Source organism: Buteo buteo, chromosome 12 (genome assembly GCF_964188355.1).
Source record: "Buteo buteo chromosome 12, bButBut1.hap1.1, whole genome shotgun sequence".
NCBI lineage: Eukaryota > Metazoa > Chordata > Aves > Accipitriformes > Accipitridae > Buteo > Buteo buteo.
The window spans coordinates 39,606,579-39,626,981 of record NC_134182.1 but is presented as its reverse complement, the minus strand read 5'-3'; the positions used below and the strand labels follow the sequence as shown (position 1 = coordinate 39,626,981).

The following is a 20,403-nucleotide window of genomic DNA, read 5'->3' as shown; positions in this document are numbered from 1 at the left end:
AGGGGTTTGAGGGTCCCCAGGTAGTCCTCGGCCCTCGGCAGCGTGGGGATGCTATCATAGCAGCCTCATGCTCCGCGTTAGCCCCTCGGCACCCCTTGGATCGTATCCTGCCTGGCTGTCCTGGGCTCTGCAGCCAGGAGGGGAGGCAGAGGAGCTCTGCCTTCATCCCAGGCGGCCGGAGGAAGGACGGCGGCAGCGGGACAAGGCTCAGCCGCGAGGCGGGACGACCTCGGCCCGTAGCACGGGCAAAGTGGCAGCGTGGGTTGAGGCCAGATCCTTACCGTTTGGGCAAAACCGAAGGGGTCGTGAGCTCCTGGGACCTCCCCAGCCTGCGGGGTGGCCGCGTGCTCCGTGCCAGGCATGCCACCGCCAGCCCTCCCCGGCACTGGGGCTGGGGCGTTTGGCCCATCCCGGTATTTCTCCCGTTCCAGTTTCGCCCGGAGCGGGCGGCCGGCGTCTTTCATCGGTGACGGGGCGGCTCGGCCGCGTTGCCGAACAAAGGGCGCTTTCTTCGTGCGGGGCAGAACACACCTGCCCGCCTTGGCATGGCCGCCCGCTGCCTGCGCCGGTGCCCCCGGGGCTGGGCGGCACTGCCAGCGCCGTGCCGGTTCCTGGGCGTCAGCAGCCCCGGCAGCCCTCCCGCCTGCCCAGTCGCTGTGGGAGCCGGCGGAGGCTGCACGGTCGCGAGGAGCAGAGCCGCCGCCGCCGCCTCGTCTTGCCGTCCGTCGCCCCAAGATGCTCAAGGCTGCCTAGAGCCGGGGGAAGGTCCCGCTCGCCGCTGCCGTCGCTCCCTTGGGTGCCCCGATTTTCCCCCCCCCCCCCGCCGCTATCCCTCCTCCCTGGCACACCGGGAGCCTCCGCTCGTAGGACGATAGGCAGGAGGAGCACGGAGCCTCCCAGGCCAATGGATCAAAAACTTCAGCTCCAGCATTCGGAGAAGAACGTCCCCAGGGCTGCCCGGGTGGCTTTCTGCCTCCTCCAGATCCCGGAGCCAGACCCCTTCAGCCTGTGGGTCTAGGTACTCCGATCTGTCCGGCTTCGCCTCTCCGGGACCCGGTGCCGCCGGCGGAGACACCGGCTCGTCCTCGCCGCCGTAGGGGAGGCGGTGGGGTCCCCGATGGACTCTCCAGGTAGCTGGCTGTGCTGTGGGACGGCGGGGATGCTCGCCGAGCTGCCGGACCGGCTTTTTGTGCTCTGGATGGGATAAAGGGCAGGGAACATCGTTGCACCGGCGAGCCTGGGGGAGCTGGGGGGATCCTGGGGATGGCATCTGGTGGGGCAGCCTTGGGGCACTGGGAGGGAGATGCGCTGGGAGCATCTTCCCAGTACGGGGCTGGATGGGAGAGCCCGGCAGGGTCCCGTGCTGTGGAGGGACAGGGTGGGTGTGCTTGGGGTGCCCCTGCTTGGGCAGGGGTGCTTCCCCAGCAGGGGCTTGGGCAGCAGCGTGGGAATGGGGACTTTGACCCCCCCTGGGCAGATGATGTGAGGGGGAGAGGCAGCTCTGGGGATGCAGGCTCCTCCTGTCCCATGCTCCGGTCCCTGTCCCCATCCTGGCTGCCTGCCCGGCCATCGAGGTGGCTCGGTCCCATCCCGGAGCAGGGCTGCAATTTCGCAGGGACCCATGCCTGTCCCTCTCGGTTTCTCCGGCTGCCGGGCAGGGAGGGCAGGAGGGGACGGGGTGGCGTTTGCTCCGCCAGGAAGGGATGCAATCGCGGGCTGCCGCAAGGACTGGCTCTGAACCCCGCGTCTGTGTGTGGCCTGGGTCCTGGAGGAGTGTTAATCCAGCAAATCCCCCCAGGCATTTCTACCAGGAGGGGCCTCTGGGAGCTGGGAGCTCCCCCCTTGCTGCAAGCCCTCCTGGGAAGCGCAACCCAGCCCTGACCGGAGGCGAATACCTGCGCAGGGCAAGGTCTCCCCACGCTGGGTGCCAGCGGCCGGGCACGGGGCCAGGCTGGGTGCGGAGGGACGGGGTGGGCACGAGGTGCGTCCCGGCCGCCAACCCCGCCGGGCTGGGTGCAGGAGGGACGGGACGGGGTGGGAACCCACGCTCCAGCCACGTGCCCTCCCGGATCGTGCATCCCTCCGGATGCCGCGGGGCATGGGAGACCGGGATCCCCTCGCCGTGCCAGGGAACCTCCTATCTAGCATGGGAGGATGGAACTGGGGGGGTTGAAAACACCCACTCCCCAAGCACCGACCCCCACCGTCCCCGTGCCTCAATTTCCCCCCGTTGCAACCCCCGCACGGCTGCCCTGGCAGGGTTCGGTGCGGTGTGGCATGCCCCGCTGATGCCCCGCTCCCTGCCCGCAGGGTCCGGCCAGCCCGGGACGCCGCTGAGCACCACATGAGTGGCAGAGCAGGATGGCCAGCGAAGCGAGGATGGGGGAGACCCCACCGAGGTGGAGGAGAGCCCAGGAGGCAGCGCAGGACGCCCGGGGAATGGAGAGCAGCGGGATGGTCTTGCCCCGAAATGCCGTTGCTGAACTGGGACTTCCAGGCTGCCCGGAACCCGGCAAGCTGAGCTATGGAACGGAGAAGGGGTGTTCCTGGAGGGGCTCCGAGGGATGCTTGGGGCCGGGTCGGGATCTTGCCGGTGGCCAGCTGGGCTGCCCCTACCCGCCGGCCCCACCGTGCCTGCGGGACGCCTTGTGCCGCCCCAAGGATGGAGCTGAGCTCCCGCCGCTGCTGCCCCCCAGGAACGGGCAGCCCAAGGCGGGCTGGGCTGAGCCCTGCAAGGAGCACCCGGGGCCACGGTGGGCTGAGGCCGTGCTGGCCCCCCTGGCCCTCTACAGCCACGCTTACCACCGCTACCCTTTGCCCTTCCCGGGGCCGGAGAGCCAGCGCCCCGGCACCGCCGGCAAGCCCCGCGCCACTGTAGGAGATGGGGCCGGTGACCCCCCGGCTTTCCGCCACTGCCCCTTCCTCCTGTCCTCGCTGCTGCCCGCCGGACCCCCGGCCGACCCCCCGTTTGGTGGCGGGGGGCCGGAGGGACCGGGGGCGATGGGCGACGGGCGCTTCGCCGGCGTGGACTGGCGCCTGGGCTCCTACGTGCCCGCCTGGGGCCAGCCGCTCTACCTGGGGCTCCCGCCAAGGTGCAAGGCGGCTCCGACCCCCTTCGACGACTGCTCCGGCTCAGGGAACAAGGTAGGTAACCCCGGACGGCCGTGCCGGTTCCCGGTTCCGATGGCGGCACGGCTCTGGCTCCCACGGCCTGGCTCCGGAATGGGATGCTTGGAGCTCGGCTCTCCGGTGTGCCCAGGCTCCCCTGGGTGACGATGGGCTCCAGCCTCGGCTGAACCCGGCTGGGAGCGGCGGGTTGCGAAAGGCGATGCTGGCACCCGCACCCAGGGCAGGGCCGGGCTGCACCCGGCGTCGGCGGTCCCCGAGCGGGCTGTAGCCCCCCAACTCGCTCCTGCAGCTTGGCAGAGGGGTCCCAGCACCCCCGAAGGATGGGGCAATGCACCCCTTGTGGGGGGGATGATGCTCTCCTGGCCGGGGCAGCCCCGTGGCGTGATGCAAGCCCCCGGGCTGAGTCACGGCGGCGGGAGCCGTGGCACGGAGGCGGCGAGAGGCAGAGCTGCCAGCCCGTGGGTGCGCCCGTCGCACCCCGCGCCGCTGCGGCTCCCCATTCCTTTCCCACGCGGGCAGGGGTGACACGGGCACCCCACGGACTTGGCTACCTGGGACTGGAAAGCACCGGGCAGCTGCCCAGCTTGGGAGGGTGGTGGTGGGAAACTGAGGCAGGGCCAGGGGATGTTCCCCATCACCATGTCCCAGTGATGTGGGTGATGGAGGCAGGGACGGGCACCCACATCTGGGGTGACACCAGCCTTGACAACCCCTCTGCTCCCCTCCAGGAGTTTTACCCGAAGAAGGAACCTGCCTTCCACCCCCCGGCCAAGGACCAAGCGCCATCACAGCTGCTGGGCAAGGGGCAGGACAGAGACGGGGAAGGGGAACCGGTGGTGCCGGAGCTGCCGGGAGCCCCGTGGAGGGATGGCCGAGCAGGGGCCAGCTCGGTGGTGCCCGCTCCCCATGCCCGCACGCCTCCCCCCAGCACCAGCCACCCCCTCTTCCTCCTGCAGCCCAGCGCAGCGGGGGGCTGCGGGGGTCCCTGGGTGGGCACGCGGCCCCACGCCGCTGATTTCCCCCCAGAACCGGGGCCAGGACGGCCCTCTGAACCCAAAGATGAGCACCTGGCATACCAAAGCCTCCAGCCCGGCTCGCCGCTGGGACCAGAGGAGCCCGACCCATCGCCTCCGCTTACGGACGGGCAATACCCGATGGCCCTTGCCAAGCCGGAGCCGCCCCCGGCTTGCCTCTGCACCACGCCGGGCTGCGATGGGTGCCCGGGGGCGGGCTGTGGGGTGCTCGGTCCTTTCGAGCCCACCCTGGGCAACCCTGGGGGCTGTTTTCCATGCCCACCCACCAACCACACCAAGCTCAAGAAGACCTGGCTGACACGGCACTCGGAGCAGTCGCTGCCGCGCTGCAAGGCTCCCCGGCGGGACGGTGGCCCGGAGCCGGCCGGTGAGGGCAAACGCTCGGCCAAGCGCCCGCACGGCACAGCCGACGGACCCCGGGCTACCGGCGAGGGTGCCGGGGCAGCCAAACGGGGCGCGAAGGCCACCGAGCACGTGGCCGCGGCATGCCTGGGTGATGGCACGGAGAGCGGAGGGAACCCGGAGGAGAGGAGGATGGAGCTGGGAGAGGGAGGTAAGGTGTGGGGGGGTGCACCGTGGGGCAGGGGAGAGAGCGGTGGCAGCACCAGATCCCTGGGGAAGTTTGGCATCCCGGTTCCCAGCGCCCGCAACACGAGGTGTGAACACGTGAAGGCTGGGAAACCTGCTGTGCTTGGGTTTTTCCCAGTATGGCTGGGTCTGGCAGTGACTCCCAGGGCAGGGATGTATAGAAATGCCCCTCTGGGGCAGCGTGGCACCCTCGGGTGTGATGCCCGGGGTGGGTGGCAAGCGTCGTCGCTGGGTCAGAGCCTTCCTTGGCGAGGTGCCGGTGTCTCAGCCCTGACCTCTGCAGATCTCCAGCCCTACTTTCCAGCCCTACTTTCTGGCCCAGTTTCCAGCCCCTGCCATGGCGTGCCAGTCCCTCCCGGCTGGTGTGTCCCCACGCACGGTGTCCCAAAGCACCTCCCGTCTCCCCCAGACTCGCCGAGCCACGCTGGCCCGGAGCTGCGGGAGCCGTGGTGCCTGCAGAGCGTGCCCTGCACCGACCTGCCCGAGAGCATCCCCCGGTGCTGTGCCTGTGCCGCCTGGGTCACGAGGGACCCCAAGGGTGAGGAGGAGGAGGAGGATTCCCCCGAGAGCACCTGCAGACTGCTGCATTTCCGTAGGTGAGCCTGGGGCTCCTGGGGAGCTCGCAGCCCTGGCCAGGGTGGGGGGCTCCCAGCAGCCCATGTCGAGATGCATGGAGCATCCTCTCCCATCACTCTGCTTTGGAGCATCCCTTCCCGTCACCCCACTTTAGAGCATCCTCTCCCATCACCCTGCTTTGGAGCATCCTCTCCCATCACCCCAGTTTAGAGCATCCTCTCCCAACTGCCCAGTTTAGAGCATCCCCTCCCATCACCCCACTTTAGAGCAACCTCTCCCATCTCCCTGGTTTAGAGCATCCTCTCCCATCACCCAGCTTTGGAGCATCCTCTCCTGTCACCCCACTTTAGAGCATCCTCTCCCATCACCCCACTTTGGAGCATCTTCTCCCATCTCCCCGGTTTAGAGCACCCTCTCCTGTCTCCCCACTTTGGAGCATCCCCTCCCATCCCCTCTCTCCCTCAGGTTTGCCTTCGGGGATGGCGGAGAGCTGGGTGTCGATGGCTTCTGCACCCTGGGGGAGACGGAGGGGGACACGCTGCGGCTGGAGGCACCCGGCCCCGAGCGAGGGAACAGAAGGGCGGGCAACAGCCTCTGCCTGGCCAAATACTTGCTGGGGGTCCTGGGGGACCCCTTCTGCGAGGCCGTCCGCAGGGACAGGGACGCGTGGCCGGGAGCCCCCGGCAGGCCCGAGGGTAAGTGGGGACCGGGGTGTTGGGGGGGGGTGACACTGGGGGCACAGGGGAGGCTGAGAGCCGTGTTTCCCACAGGGGTGACGGCCTGGAGGCGGGGGGAAGGAGCCCCCCAGCTCTGCGACGCCTGCCAGCGTGGCTTCTTCAACTCCCACTGGAGCTGCGCCAGATGTGGCTTCCAGCTGTGCCCCGACTGCCACCGCAGCAGGCGGGAGGCTGACGGCCACGGTACGGGGATGGGGGGGGGGGGGGGGGGGGGGCTTGCAAAGGGGGTGTCAGCCCCACGGGGACTTGGCGGGGACAAACCCACCCTCTCCCCGATGCAGAGGGTCCGGCGCGGCCACCTGAGTGCGTCCCTGGGCAAGACCACCACGTCGCGTCCCTCGTCCCCACGCAGTTCGTCCCCACTCGCGGTGAGTGTCCCCCCAAGCCTGGGACCCCCCCCCACCATGTGCTGTCCGGGGCTGACCCGCATGTCCCCATTTGTCCCCAGTCCTGACCCGGCTCTGGAAGCAGCTGCACGAGGTTCGGGTCAAGTTTGGCATCGAGTCGCGTTGTCCCTGCGGGGAGGGGGCTGCGGAGCGGAGCCCGGCGGAGCCCCCGGGGAGCAGGCAGGTATGGGGTGGGGGGGGGTTGTGGATGGGAAGGAAAAGGGGGTGCAGGTGCACCCCAACCCCTGCAATAGGGTGCCTGCAGGGGGGGGTTATGCATGATGTTGGGGAGGGGACCCCCCTGGGGAGAGGGAGGATGTGGCTCCCCCCAGGATGTCTGCATGGACCGGGGTGTTTCAGGAGCCGATGGGGGCTGCGGTGCCCACCCCCCCACCCAGCAGCGATGGCCAAGCCAACACCTCCCGGCCCATCAAAGAAGGTAGGGCTGGCTGGTGGCCCCCCCCCCCCGCTGCGGGGACAGCCCCGCTCCGGGGGGGTCAGGGATGCTGCATCGCATCCCTTACGGGGTGCCGGGTGTGGGGGGGTGAGAGGCAAAGGAGGGCAGGGGCAGCCCTGACCCCTTTCTCCCCAAAGCAGAGAGGCCCGAGGGGGGACCACCATCACCGGGGCAGCCACCCCCCCGGGGGGCCGTGCAGACCTCCACCCTCTGCGACCTCCTCGCCTCCACCGCCGTCAAGCTGTGCCTGGGGCAGGACGGGGTGCGCATGGCCTTCGCCCCCGTCTCGCCCGCCTTGCCCAGCGTGAGTCCCGGGGTGGGCTGACCCCCCCCCCCCCCCCCCTTTGATAGAGCTGGGGGGTGGCCAGGGTGGGCTGATAGGGATCCCCTCCCCATTCCCAGGACAACCGCCTGACGAGCATCCTGGACAGCATCATCGCCCGGGTGGTGGAGAGGAAGATCCAGGAGAGGCAAGCGGGGGGCGAGCTGAGCCCCCCCAGTCCCCCTGGTCCTCCCGGCCCCCCCGTCTCCCACTGCATCCTGGCACCCAGCGGGCTGCTCTGGCTGCACGACCCCGGCCACGCCAGCAACTACAAGCTCTTCCAGGAGCACTGGCGGAGGGGCCAGGTAAGACCCCCCCCTCCTTTCCTGGGGATGCACGGTGGCACCGCGGACCCCCCCCCAACCCCGGCCCTGCTGAGCCCCAGCTGCCCCGGCAGCCCGTCCTTGTTTCAGGGCTACAGAAGAGGCTGGAGGGGCGGCTGTGGGGGCCGGAATCCTTCCGTATGGCTCGGGGGGAGCAGGCGGTGGAGGCGGTGAACCTGCGGGCACCACCGGACCGCGTCAAGATGAGCAGCCAGGAGTTTTGGGACGGCTTCGCCGCCAGCGCGGGTAAGCGTGCAATGAGTTTACGGGGTCTCAAGTGTGATTTCAGAGTGGGGGGGGGTGAGCCAGCCCGAGCATCCCTCCCTCCCCGGGTGGTGCCCGGCGGCATGATGCCCGCATCCCCGTGTGCGATGCCGTGCTCCCTCCCGCAGCATCCCCGGAACCGGAGCAGGGCGGTGGGGACCTGCTGAAGCTGGAGAGTGGCTTTGGGGACATGGAGGTGTGCCGGTAGGTGACAGCAGAAGCTTCACCAGGGTGGGTTCCCCCCTCCCTGGTAGCCCGGCACCCACTCCTCTTGCCCGGTTGGGTGCCAGCCCCCCGCAGCTGCGGGATGCATCCCGGTGTGGGATGCAGCGAGCAGGGCTGGGGGCACCGAGGCGGCTTTGGCAGCACCGGTAGCCGGTGCCCCGGCCTCAAACACCGTGCCTGTGCCGCAGGGCCGCCAACCTGAGTGCCAGCCTGCCGCTGCCGGAGTACTGCGGGCCCACCGGCCACCTCAACCTGGCTGCCTACCTGCGGGGCCAGCGAGGCCGGCGCTGGTTGCGCCCGCGTGTCTGCGTGGCTTATGGTGAGTGCCACCCGGCAGGACCGTGGTGCCCGGGGTGGGGGAGTGAGCTGGGCTCCCCCCACCCATGACGATGCTCGCCTCTCGCCCACCGCCCCGCTCCCGCTTCCAGGCGTGCATCCCCAGGACCGGACCATTGGGACCAAAAACCTGACGGTGGAGGCGACCGACTCCATCAGCGTCCTGGTGCACGCCGCGGCGTGGCTGCCCGAGCGGCCGACGGCACGGCAGGGTAAGGTGGGAGCGTGGAGGGGGTCCCCCCACCCCGGCCCCCCACTCTGAAACCCCCTGAGCAACCCTTTACCCACAGAGCTGCTCCTGCAAGCCGACGACGATGGCGTGGATGCACTGCTGAAGGAGCGGCTCTGGGATGCCGGCAGCCGGCCCGGTGCCCTGTGGCACATCTTCCGTGCCGAGGATGCTGGCCGCATCCAGGATTTCTTGAAGAAGGTGGGTGCCATCACCCCCCCCGAGCAGCCCCAGCCCCCCCGACCCCCGGCTCTGCTCACCCCTGGCTCTTCACAGACGTGTGAGGACCAAGGGCAGGAGGGGGCGGCCACGGCGGAGCCCCCCACCCGCTACCTGGACCTCTCGCTGCGGAGGCGGCTGCGCGAGGAGTGCGGGGTGAGCTGCTGGACCCTCCTCCAGTTCCTGGGGGACGCGGTGCTGGTCCCTGCTGGGGCTCCCCACCAGGTAGGCAGCTCTGTAACACACACCCCCCCCCCCCCCAGCTCTTTGGGGTGCAGCTGTGCCAAAGCCCCCTGGGGGAACTGAGGCACGGCTGAGCCCCGGCCCCTGATGCCACCGTGCCACGGGCAGGTGCAGACCCTCACCGCTACCATCAGCGTGGAGCAGCGGTTCCTTTCGCCGGAGAATGCCACCCGCCTCTGGGACCACAGCACCGATCCCCCCGGGGCTGCGCCCCAGCTTCGTGCCCAGGTGAGTGGGTGGCTATCCGGGGGCTGTAGAGGGGGTCCTGGTTTGGGGTGCGTGGTGCTGACCCCCCCTCTTTCCACCCTTGCAGCTGGACGGCATGATCTTCTCCGCTGTGCGGGAGGCCGTGGGAGTCCTGCGGGGCTGCAAGTGAGGCGGCCACGGCACGCCGGGAGGATGCTCGAACAAAGCCAGCGCTGCCGGCCACGGCCACGGCCACGGCCGAGATGCCGCGGGGAGCCGGAGCCGGACACCTCTCGCTTGGTGCTTTGCTCCACGATCACCTGGGGAAGCTCGGGGTGGGAGCCGGGCAACCGGGGAATAAAGCGTCTGCAGTGTGCCGGGGCTGCCGGCACCACCAGCACCCGCCTCGGTGTCTCCCTCCTGTGCGGCATCAGCCCACCCTCACCCCCACCCGTGGTCAGGGATGGTCGGGTGGGGCGGCAAAGCCGGGGTCTGGCAGTGTGCCCTGATGGCACGGGGTGCTCCCAGCCCTTGGTGAGTGGCTGAGGGCCACTGGTGAGATGAATTTGGCGCGGTCTCTGCGCTGGCAGCCTCAGAGAGAACTGGGAAACATCTGGATGTCGCGTCTCGTCGCTGTCAAGAGGTTTGGGGTTCCAGGGTACAGCTCCATCCTGCCCTGCCCTGGGAAAGCAACCGGCCCAAAGCCCCATCCCAAGGAGAGAAACAACGCCATCCATGGAGCACGGTGCTCCCAGGGCTGGGGTGCAGGGGAATCGCTCTGCACCACGCGGGACCATGGCCTGGAGCTGCCCTAATGATAATGGGGAAAAATGGGCTGCCCCCCCCCAGGACGGTGCACAAGGCCTCAGCCCTTGCATGCTGCGCCCTGTGCCAGCCGTACCGTGTAATCCGCACCCTGCACTGCACAGGGCCACATGCACTGCGGGAGACGTGCAATTAACACCGTGCAATTAGCACCGTGCAATTTGCACCGTGCAATGGGGACCGCGCAATTAACACCATGCAACGGGCACCGTGCAATCGCCACCGTGCAATCGGCTCCGTGCAACCGGCACGGCGCAATCGGCACCTGCAATTAATTATCACCGCCCAATTAACGCCGCCAGCGCAGGGCGCGCCACGCACTTTTCCACGCCCCTCCCGGCCCCTTTAAGCCCAAACCCCGCCTCCCCCAACCCTGCGGGGCAGTTGGCGGCAGGACGAGCCAATGGAAAGCGAGCTGGCCTGGCGGGCTGACCAATGGGCGGCGGAGCGGGGTGGGCGGGGACGGCGCGGCGGAGGCCGGGGGACGCGGTGAGTGCCGTGGCGCATGCGCGCAGGCAGGCGGGGCGGGCGGGCGAGCGGGAGGGGGGGGCTGCGGGCGCCCTGCGCCCCTTCCCTCCTGCACCCCCCCCAAAAACCCCCCCTTGCACCCCAAAGCCCCCCCCCCAACCCCCTCCCCCGCTGCACCCCGCACACCCCAGCCTCTCCCCTCACTGCACCCCGCGGCCCCCCAAACCCTCCCTGCACCCCAAAAAGCCCTTCCCCCCCCCCGTTGCACCCCCCCCCAAACCCAAACCCCTTCCCCTACTGCGCCCCGCAAACCCACGGCCTAGACCCGGGGCCCTCCTCTGCTGCTGAGCCTCTCGGCCCACCCTGCAGTCCCGCAGCCCCTTCTCCCGCTGCCCCCCGCAGCCCTGCACCCCCCTTCCCAGCCCAGCACCCCCCCTCGCACCCTGCAGCCCAGCACCCCCCCCTCACCCTGCAGCCCAGCACCCCGGCCTCGCACCCTGCAGCCCGGCTCGCCTTTCCCCTCTCGCGCCCTGCAGCCCAGCTCCCCCCCCTGCAGCCCCCGCTCCCCCCCGTACGCCCCGTTCCCCTTCCCCGATAGCACCCTGCAGTCCAGCACGCCCTGGCCCCCTCAGCCTGACGATTTCTCCCCCTGGTCCAGCCCCCCGTGCACCCCGCTGCCCAGCGAACCCTTCTCCTACCCCACCCCGGGCATCATCCCCCAGTCGAGCAGGCCCGTTCTTCCCGGCGTTCCCCAGTCTAGCCGCCCCTTTCCCCCCAGCGTCCCCCAGTCCAGCAAACCCTTTCCCCCCTACCTCCTCCAGTCCAGCAAACCCTTCACCTATTTCAGCTTCCCCTGTATCCTGCAGTCGAGCCAGCCCTTCCCCTACCGCAGCCCCCCCCGCATCCCCAAATCCAGCGAGCTCTTCCCCTACAGCCCGCTGTACGCCCTGCAGTCGAGCCGGCCCTTCCCCTACTGTGCCCCCCCATGCCTCCCCCAGTCCAGCAAGCCTTTCCACTACCGCAGCCCCCCCTGCCTCCCCAAGCCCAGTGACCCCTTCCCTTACTATTTCCCTTCCTACACGCTGCAGTCGAGCCAGCCCTTCCCCTCCTGCGCCCCCCTGGGCGTCCCCCAGTCGAGCAGACCCTTTCCCTACTGCACCCCCCCCTGCATCGCGAAGGCCACCGAGCTCTTCCCTTGCTACGTCCCCCCCCAGCCCAGCAGATCCTTCCCCAGTTACACCCCACTCCACGTCCCCCAGTCCAGCAAGCCCTTCCTCTCCAGCACCCCCCCGGCACTGGGAGACCCCTTCCCTCATTGCACCTCCCCGTGCCCCCCGCAATCGCCGGACCCCCTCCCTCACCGCCTCCTCCAGCCCACCCAGCGCCGGGGCTCCCTGTCCCCCCGCCTGCACGTCTGGGGGGTGCCCTCCCCACCCCAAAACCCCGCTACCCCCTGAGTGGGTGCCTGAGGGCTCTGCTCCCCCCCCCTTCCCCATCCAGCCTGAGGGGCTCCCCCCCACCCCGCTCCCATGGGAGAAGCTCCAGTGCCGGAGCTGGACGCGGTGCTGGGCGGCGGCGGTTGGGATGTGGGGGCGAGCTTCGAGGGTCCCCCCCCACCCACCGTCCCCATCCGCCTGGGGAGGAACGCCTGCTACATCGTCTTGGCCGTGCTCTTCAACGAGGAGGTGAGGCAGCCCCCCCGCGGGACCCCCCACCCTCCCGCCCCGGTGCCCCCCGGTGCCCACCCGACCCTTCTCCCTCCTCCCCGCAGGACAGGGTGCTGCTGGTGCAGGAGGCCAAGCCCGAGTGCCGCGGGAGGTGGTACCTGCCGGCCGGGAGGATGGAGCCCGGCGAGAGCATCGTGGCTGCCATGCGGAGGGAGGTGAAGGAGGAGACGGGGCTGGAGTGCGAACCCCTCACTTTGCTGGCGCTGGAGGAGAGGGGGCCGGCGTGGATCCGCTTCGCTTTCCTCGCGCGCCCCACCGGTGCGTGCCTGGGCCCGTTTGGTGCTCTGAAGGGGCGTGGGAAGGATGCGGCTCGCTTGACGCATTCCCTGCCAGCCCTGTGCCGGGGCATCCGTGTTCCCTGCCAGCTCCATGATGGGCATCAGTATCCCCTGCCACCTTTGTGCCAGGGCGTCGCCGTTCCCTGCCGGCACCGCCACCGGTACGGCCATCCCCCCACAAACCCCGTCCTGGGGTATCGGTGTCACCTATCAGCCCCGTGATGGGGTCTCGGTACCCCCACCAGACCCGTGACCGGGCACCGGCACCCCCTGCCAGCCCAGTGCCGGGGTCCTGCTGTCCCCTACCACCCCTGTGCCGGGGCATCGCTGTCTCTCTGCCCGCAGGTGGGACCCTGAAGACCCTGGAGGAGGCTGACGCCGAGTCTCTGCAAGCGACGTGGTGGGCCGGAGACCCCTGCGCCCTGCCGCTGCGAGCCCTGGACATCCTGCCCTTGCTGGACCTCGCCGCCCGCTACCGCCGCAGCCCCCCGCATCCCCCCACGCTGCCGCAGGAGCTGCCCTGCGCCCTGCTCTGCTTGCGGCTCCTGGTGGCCTTCGCCAACGACGCCGGGGACCTTTGGGTCCTGCTGGGCACCGCCGGGACCCCCCACCTGCCCGTGGTGGCCTGCGGCATGTCCCCGGCCGAGCTCCGCGGGGGTCTCCGCCTGCCCGTCCTGCGGCTGCTGCGGGACTGCCTGCCGTCGGACCCCCGTCCGGGACCCCTGGGGTTGCTGGGGCTGCAGCACCAGGCCGGGGGTCCTGGGGGGGCTGATGGCATCTGTTTCAATGTGCTGCTGAGCATCCCTCCTGGCAGCCCTGGGGCTGCCCCCCCTGAGCCGTGTGGCCCCGCTTTCCGCTGGTGGCATGTGGAGGAGGAGAGCCTGAGGGGCCGGATCCTGCAGCGGCTCCGCACCGTGGGCACGGTGCCCATCCGCAGCTAGTGCCCGGTAAGCCCCAGCAGCCTGGCTTTGGGCACGGGGGAGGCCAGCTGGGATATGTACCCCGGGGGGTCCTGCTTGCAGTGCCAAATGCGAGAGGCCCCCCCCCATGGCTGGGATGATGTTTTGGGGCAGGACATGGTGCTGTGTCCTGGCCGAGGTGGGGCTGAGAGCCAGCCAGAGCAGAAATAAACCCGGCTGCTGCTTCTTGCATCCACCTGGCTGTGGCTGAAAGGGGGGGGAGCAGTGGGAACGGGGAGCTCAGTTTTGGGGGATGCTTGGGAAGGGTGACAGGCGCAGTATAGATGGCAGGGGCACAGTATGTGGTGCTGAGCTCACGGCTTTATTGTAGCAGAGTCCCATCACCCAGGGGACACGGTACCTGGCTGTGTGGGGTTTGGGATGCACCATCCCCACGAGGCAGAAGCCACAAACACACACACACCCCCTGCACACACAGACACACCCCGCTCCGTGCCCCAGAGCTGGGGGAGATGATTGAGTTCTTGCAGCCGAGGGGGTGGCATTGCCCCACGCAGGCAGAGGACAGCACCATGCCCGCGCATCCTATTATTGCCCAAAAAAAAATCCTGCTTGAGGTTGGTGGGGGCTCGGGGCACCTCCGACATGGGGCAGGGGGAGCAGGAACCCACCACCCAGGAGGAAATGCAGCATGGTTCACATCATTGCACCCAGAGGGGCCGCATCCTGCACCGGGGAGGTGGCATCACCTCCGGGTTGGCCAAGGCGGTGGCGAAGGATTCTGCGCCTCCTCTTCCTCCGCGAGGCTAGTGTCCTTCTTGGGGTGCCACCGCCATGCCCGGCTACTGGGGACGTGCCGGTCCGAGCAGGGACACCGGTGGCTACCAGCACGTGGATTGGGCCATCCCCAGTGGCCACTGTAGCCCAGCCAAAGAGGGGGTGCTCAGCGGGGAGGCTGGGGAGCCGCAGCTCAGGGGGGCCCCTCCGGCGGTCCCTTGACCAGGGCGATGGCAGCCAGCTCCTTGCAGAACTCCTCCAGCACCACCACTCCCTTGAAGAGCATCGTGTGGTCCATCCTGCGGGGAGATGAGCCATGGGGAACACTCCCCCTCAAAGGGCATGTGTTGCCCCCAGCCCTTGCCCCCCCCCCCCCCAGCACTTACTGCTCTCCGGGCACCAGCCCCATGAGCTGCCGGCGCACCAGGAGCAGCTTGGCCCTAAAATGGGGCACACGCTGGAGCCGCTGCATCAGGTCCCCAATTACCTGCGTGGGAGATGGGGGGGAAGAGTCAGGTCCCAGTTCGAGGGGGTGTCCCTGTCCCGTTTCTCGTCCGCCCCAACCCCAGCAGGTGACATTACCCTGACGAGGACGGAGAAGAGCGAGCGGCAGCCGGGTGCCAGGTTGAGGTAGGGGTCCAGCAGGTACTCGTGGAGGTGGGGATGGGGGAAGGCGGCCAGGCGGGACAGCACCGAGGTCACCTGCAGGTTCAGGCTGTAGGGCTGGGGCAGGGAAGGGGGGGAATCCTCAGCAGGAGCCGGCAGGGCTGATCCCCCCCACCCCGGCATCCCCCGACAGGGACCTGAGCCCGTCCCTACCACCGGGAGCTCGGTGGCTGCAAATGCTGCCGATGCTCTCGGCCACTTTACCCCCACTATGGGGGTCCCGGACCCTGGAAAGAGGTTTGCCGCTCTCCGCTGTGGGTCCCCGGTGCTGGCAATAACCGTGGGAAGCCAAAGCATCCTCTATTCAAACACACCCCCCCACCCCCGAGAGGAGAAAAAGGCTGTGCCAGCCTGGAGAGCCTTTGGGGCAAAAGCCCCCCCGGCCGTGCCAAGGCGAGGGGCAGAGCATCGTCCCCAGCATCCTGACCGGCCACCCCCGTACCTGGTCCAGGATCCGGGTCATCCTGTCAAACAGAACCTTGAGGAAATGGCCCTCGTAAAAAGCCGTTTCGGGGTAGCAGGCATCGAGGGGTCGGGGGGCCTGGGGCCACCCCCACGGGGCCGCGTTGGCACGGCACGCCTGGACCTGGCAGGGGGGGTGATGGTGGGTGAGAGCCGGAGCAGGGGGCCACCACCACCGGGGATGGGGACCCCCCCCGCCCCGACCCCATAGCCGCTCACCATGCCCAGGGCATCGTGCACGTAGGTGTCGTAGCCACCTTCCTCCATGCACGAGGAGGTCTTCGCCTCCTCGGGGACCAGGCAGAGGAAGCTGGAAGAGAGGGGAGAGTGATGGAGAGGGGGATACAACCCCCCCCCCATGCTGGAGCAGCCCCTGCAAATCCCTACCTGCTGACCACCTCGCTCACTTGCCCCTTCCCTGACGGGGCTGATCCCGGCAGAGGCTTTTTTGCTGATCCAAAGCCGGCATCTGGGAAGCCATCGGTGAAATACGGATCCTCCTCCAGGTCCCTGTGGGCCCAGCGCAGGGGTGTTTGTTAGCTGGGTGGGCACCAAGGGGCTGCCCCCCTCCTCGCCCTGCCCCGGTCCCTCTCGCTCACAGCCCGTCCTCGTCGGGGTCCGGCTCGGGGGGTCCGCGCTCGTCGGGCACGGGGGGACTGCGCTGCAGGTAGCCCCTCGCCTGTAGGTTCCTCAGCGCCAAGCTGTGCGCCACGTGCTCGTGGGGTTTCCGCAGGAGCTCCTCGAAAAGCCGCAGGCTGGCCAGGCTGATCTGCGGCACGGCGAGTGGGGTGAGACCACCGGCGCTGCCCCTCGGCATCACCCGTGTCCCGGTCCCACCGTGTCAGGATGGGGCTCACCTCGTCGGAAAGGTGGTTGCAGCGGTCGATGAGTTGGGAGCGCAGAGGGTGGGGGGTATCCCCGGGGGTCTCGGGGTGCCGGTCTGATCCCAGCAGGAAAAGCACGAGGCAGTGGAGAAGGGGAGGCGAGCGGATCTGCCGCACCGTCCCCGTCAGCACGGCCGTGGCGCTGAGGACGTCGAGCTCGGACCTGCCAGGGACAGGGTGGGATGCTGCAGGCACCGCAGCATCTTACAGCAGGGAAAAAGGAGGCGCAGGCAAGGGGAACCCCCCGGTCCCGGTCCCAAAGGGGGTCCTTGATAGACAAACTCTCCCCCCAGCTGCTGTCTCCTGCCTCAGACACTCACATCTGCAGCAGTTGCGGCTGCAGGATGCCCTGGAAAAACTTTTCCTCCACGGCCTCAGTGATGGCATCCGCCACGACCTGTGGGTGACGGTAAATGCTGAGCCGCGGTGCGGGCAGGGGGCTGCCCGTGCTCTGCAAGGCCGGCCGGGTGCTCCTTACCGGGTGGGCGCCCATCACCAGCTCATCGAGGTAGTCCAGCCAGCTGAAGAAGGCAGCCAGGTTCTCCTTCCCCGGGAAAACCCCGTCCCCAGCAGCATCACCCTGCGACCTGCACGGGGTAGAGGACGTGGGGCTGCGGCAAAGCCTCGGCGGTGCCCGGGGATGACCCTGCCCAGCGCCCACCTTACCTCCAGCTGACCCTCTCCAGGGCGAGGACGTCGGCGGGGTCGGTGGAGGTGGGCACGGCGCTGTAGAGGTCACAGAGATGCTCCGTCAGCAGCTGGCACAGGGTGCTGCTCCGCACCAGGCAGGCAGCAGCTGCCTCCTGGGCGAGCCCGACGAGCAAAAGCAGGTTTTCCCGAGCCTTCAGCGCGACCCTGCTCTTCTGCGAGGAGGAGGAGGAGGAGGAGAGAGGCAGCGTCACACAACCGGCGGTGCCCGCCGTCCCCTCCTTGCCAGCCCTTTCCCCCTACCTTGCTCTTGCACAGCCCCATCAAAGACGTGATGAGGTTGCTGTCCCTCCGTGGCGGGGAAGGCTCGGCTTGGCGGGGGCTGGCAGCGGCGGCGGTGCCCAAGGGATGCTCGGCACCCTCTTCCACGGGGCTGGCTGGCAGCTCCTGGCCTCTCCTCCCATTCAGAATGCTCTTGCCCTGGAGAGGAAGAGGAGCAGCAAAGCATCGTAGCCACCATCTTTCTCCCACTAACCCCGATTTGCTTTGCGGTGGGGATGGAGCCGCAAAGCACGTGAAAAAGCTCAGTTAAATGAGCCAAACCCCACAGCTGACCCCATACATGTCCCACCAGCACAGGGACGGCCGGGGGCTGCTCACCTCCAGGATGTATGCCAGCAGGGTGGGATCCTGCTTGATCTTCGTGCAGAGGACGGCCACGAACTGCACCTCTTCCTTCTCCATGCCGGAGCCCAGGCGGTCACCGCTGAGCTGGAGCAGCTTCTGGCAGGGCAGGGAGAGGGCTGCTGGGCTGCTGGCTGCTCTCCCACCCTGCCCCGGTGCAGCAGTGCCGCCCCAATACCGCGGGCATCGGTTCCCGGTAGCGTTTGGCAGGGATGGTGGCCAGCCCCAGCACACGGCATCGCCGGTGGCACCGCCGGCCCCCCGACAAGCCCCCCCCGGACGGGTCTCACCTGCACCGGTCTGTGCACGTTGAGGTAGTGCAGGAGCGGGTGCTGCACCTGGCTCAGCACCCGGCTGAAGAAGAGGAGGACCTGCTGCCTCATCCCGGGGGGATACTGGGAGGGAGATGGGGAGCGGCATCGGTGAGAGCCCAGTTACCTGTTTCTGTACCTGATTACCCTGTAATTGCCCCAAATTGCCTGCCGGGTCACCCAGCAGTCAGTGTGGGTGGCTTACAAGAACACTCTCAGCAGAGACCCTGGTTTTGCTCCCCCAAAATGATGGAAATGGGCCCATGGACGCCCCAGTCCTCCCACCTGCCCCAGGCTCCTCTCCCTTTAGCAATTAGGGATTGAACTTCCTTGCAGAGAAAAAAACAGGGGGATTATTTCCCCTTTTCCCGCTGCTACAATGCTAGCAATGGGGACTGAAAGCCCAGCACCCCAAAAAACCAAATCCTCACGGCCACAGAAGGGCCAGCGCACATTTCTGAAGCCCACACTGCGCTAGCGTTCGTTTATGTTTGAATAAAAGGCTATTTATAGGGAGCTTCATTATTATTAACAACAAAGGAACAGCAGAGCGGTTATATTTGGGCAATATTTACTTCGAGAGGGGGCTGTCTAAAAACACTTTGTCCTGCGAACCCAAGCAGCCACGTGCCAGTTGTGCAAACAGGCTGCCGGTGTGAAAAACACCCTTCCCGCGCACGCAGGGGTGCGATGGGGTGCAAGAGCCGTTCGGAGGAGCAGCAAAAAGGATCCCAATGGCGATCTTACACCGAGCAATCCAGCCCCCCCTAAAAAAAAGCCAAGCACCCCGACCAGCTCGCGCCCCACAAACTCCCGCTGCCCAGCTGGAAGAGCTTCAAAATTAACATTACTGAGCAGCGCCACGCGAAGCAGCTGGAAAAGGCTGCGGGTGCTGCAGCGCAGGGGGGCTCGCCCCCCCCCCCAAAGCGGTGCCTGTACACCCACCTCCGCCTTGCCCAGCGTGCTGAGGGTCTCCAGGACTTTGTGCTGCAGCAGGTACTCGAGGCACGGGCCGGCTTCTCCCACCGGGTGCTGCTTCTCCTCGTACACCAGGATGTCCAGCATCTGCTTGAGGCGCCAGGGGATGTCCGTCTGTCTGGCGGGGACGCTTTCATCTGCGGACACGGGAATCGGGAGCTCCGGCACGTCCCCCCCCAAGGCACCGGCAGCGTGCCGCCGGGCTCGGCAAGGGATGCGATGCACGGTGGGGTGCTCGGGTGGGAATGGCGGGGTGCTCGCCAGCGGCACCCCGAGCCGTGCTGGCCCAGAATCCCTCTCCACCGTCGCTAGCGGGGACGACGCTAGATGGCAATGTGATGGTGGAGTCCCAGCAGCACTCGAGGCTTCTCCTTCCGCTCATGGCCTAGCAAGCTGCCGGCCGTCCCCGCCGGAGCCGGAGCGGTGGTCGGAGGTGCCGGTGGGCTGTGGGGTGCTGCCTGGCACTGCCAGCCCTAAAGACCCTCCAGCATGGGCCAAGAGGGGAAGGGGTGGTGGGGGGCAAGCGGGAAGGACCGAGATCCTGCCGGGGAAAGGGCTGAAGCTCTCCAGGCCCTGTTTTTAGTGCTCCCGGAGAGCAGCGTGTTCCCGGAGAGGGACGTGCCCCAGCCTGCAGACGCTCCCATGAGCATCCGCACCCACTCAAACCCCCCTGCGCTGACCCCACCGGTGTGCGCGGGGGGTTCAGGGCCAGGCAGGGCCAAGCACCCGGCTGGATAATTCCTCCTGGGGTATGGGAAAGGGTGTCCCATGCCAAAGCCCCGTATGCCAGGTCAGCTGCACTGGGGTCGGCTCGGTGCCCTGCTAATGCATGGGGTCCCATCCCAGGGCACGGGGTCCCGTCCCAGAGCATGGGGTCCCATTCCAGGGCACGGGGTCCCATCCCAGGGCACGGGGTCCTGTCCCACGGCACGGGGACCACCTCCCTGGACACAGGGACCTTATTCCCAGGCCATAGGACCCTACCTTAGGGCACGGGAGCCTTCTCCCAGGAGACGAGGACCCTGTTCCCCCACCACAGGGACCCCATCCTAGGGCACGGGGACCCTCTCCCCGCACCCCACTCACCCGTGGCCTCCAGATAGTAGCCGGTGATACCCTTCCAGTGCTCGGTGAAGGCTTCCAGCAGGTCCACGCTGGGTTCCCGCTGCACACACCGAAGCCAGGGTCAGGGGGTGCACAGAACCACCCCCCCCCCGTCTCCTCGCTCCCGGTCCCACCGTGCCCCCCCCCCCGCTCACCGTCTCCACCGCTTGCTGCAGCAGTGCACCCAACCGGCTCAGCATGGTTGCGCCCACCGGGCACCGACCCCCGGTCCCGCTCCCGGGGCCGGTGCCGGTCCCGCTCCGCTGCGCCCCGGAGCGGCTCCGCTGCGGTGGCTCCGCCCGGCGCCGGGCGGGGGAGGACGGCTCGGTTGCGGTACCTCCCCCCGGGAACTCCGGGCTCCCGGCTCCGGGCTTCGGGTGGGTTTGGGAAGAGGGGGACGGAGGGGTGGGATGGGGA

The 20,403-nt window shown here is 68.4% G+C and overlaps 3 protein-coding genes across 4 annotated transcripts; 2 read left to right on the top strand and 1 right to left on the bottom strand.

Moving 5' to 3' along the window:
• The first annotated feature begins 1,048 nt into the window (after positions 1-1,048).
• On the top strand, positions 1,049-12,004 carry HR (HR lysine demethylase and nuclear receptor corepressor). The gene is given in 21 exon segments (XM_075042193.1): positions 1,049-1,130; positions 2,311-3,144; positions 3,858-4,716; positions 5,161-5,347; positions 5,793-6,022; positions 6,098-6,247; positions 6,346-6,432; positions 6,513-6,634; positions 6,811-6,889; positions 7,048-7,211; positions 7,310-7,534; positions 7,627-7,798; positions 7,945-8,020; positions 8,470-8,589; positions 8,668-8,807; positions 8,883-9,050; positions 9,177-9,296; positions 9,382-9,440; positions 9,845-9,912; positions 10,464-10,568; positions 11,023-12,004. Coding segments are annotated over 20 exon segments (4,896 nt in total). The 5' UTR covers positions 1,049-1,130; positions 2,311-2,361.
• Positions 10,502-13,696, top strand: NUDT18 (nudix hydrolase 18). Of its 2 annotated transcripts, XM_075042104.1 has the most exons (4): positions 10,502-10,568; positions 12,048-12,232; positions 12,319-12,532; positions 12,898-13,696. In XM_075042104.1, the coding sequence occupies exons 2-4, from the start codon at positions 12,077-12,079 to the stop codon at positions 13,491-13,493; spliced, it is 966 nt and encodes a 321-aa protein (XP_074898205.1). In that variant the 5' UTR covers positions 10,502-10,568; positions 12,048-12,076; the 3' UTR covers positions 13,494-13,696. The 2 variants fall into 2 exon arrangements, with proteins under 2 accessions (XP_074898205.1, XP_074898204.1); XM_075042103.1 differs by lacking the exon at positions 10,502-10,568 and having other exon boundaries at positions 11,957-12,232.
• A 118-nt stretch (positions 13,697-13,814) lies between these two features.
• On the bottom strand, positions 13,815-20,325 carry FHIP2B (FHF complex subunit HOOK interacting protein 2B). Its single transcript, XM_075043520.1, has 17 exons — positions 20,142-20,325; positions 19,969-20,047; positions 18,850-19,019; positions 17,884-17,988; positions 17,570-17,692; positions 17,213-17,389; positions 16,928-17,124; positions 16,740-16,848; positions 16,582-16,658; positions 16,235-16,424; positions 15,977-16,146; positions 15,765-15,887; positions 15,597-15,687; positions 15,358-15,501; positions 14,832-14,972; positions 14,636-14,736; positions 13,815-14,548 (listed from the first exon to the last, which is right to left on the bottom strand). Exons 1-17 carry the CDS (start codon positions 20,184-20,186, stop codon positions 14,443-14,445), a joined length of 2,148 nt encoding a protein of 715 aa, XP_074899621.1. The 5' UTR covers positions 20,187-20,325; the 3' UTR covers positions 13,815-14,442.
• Positions 20,326-20,403: the final 78 nt, after the last annotated feature.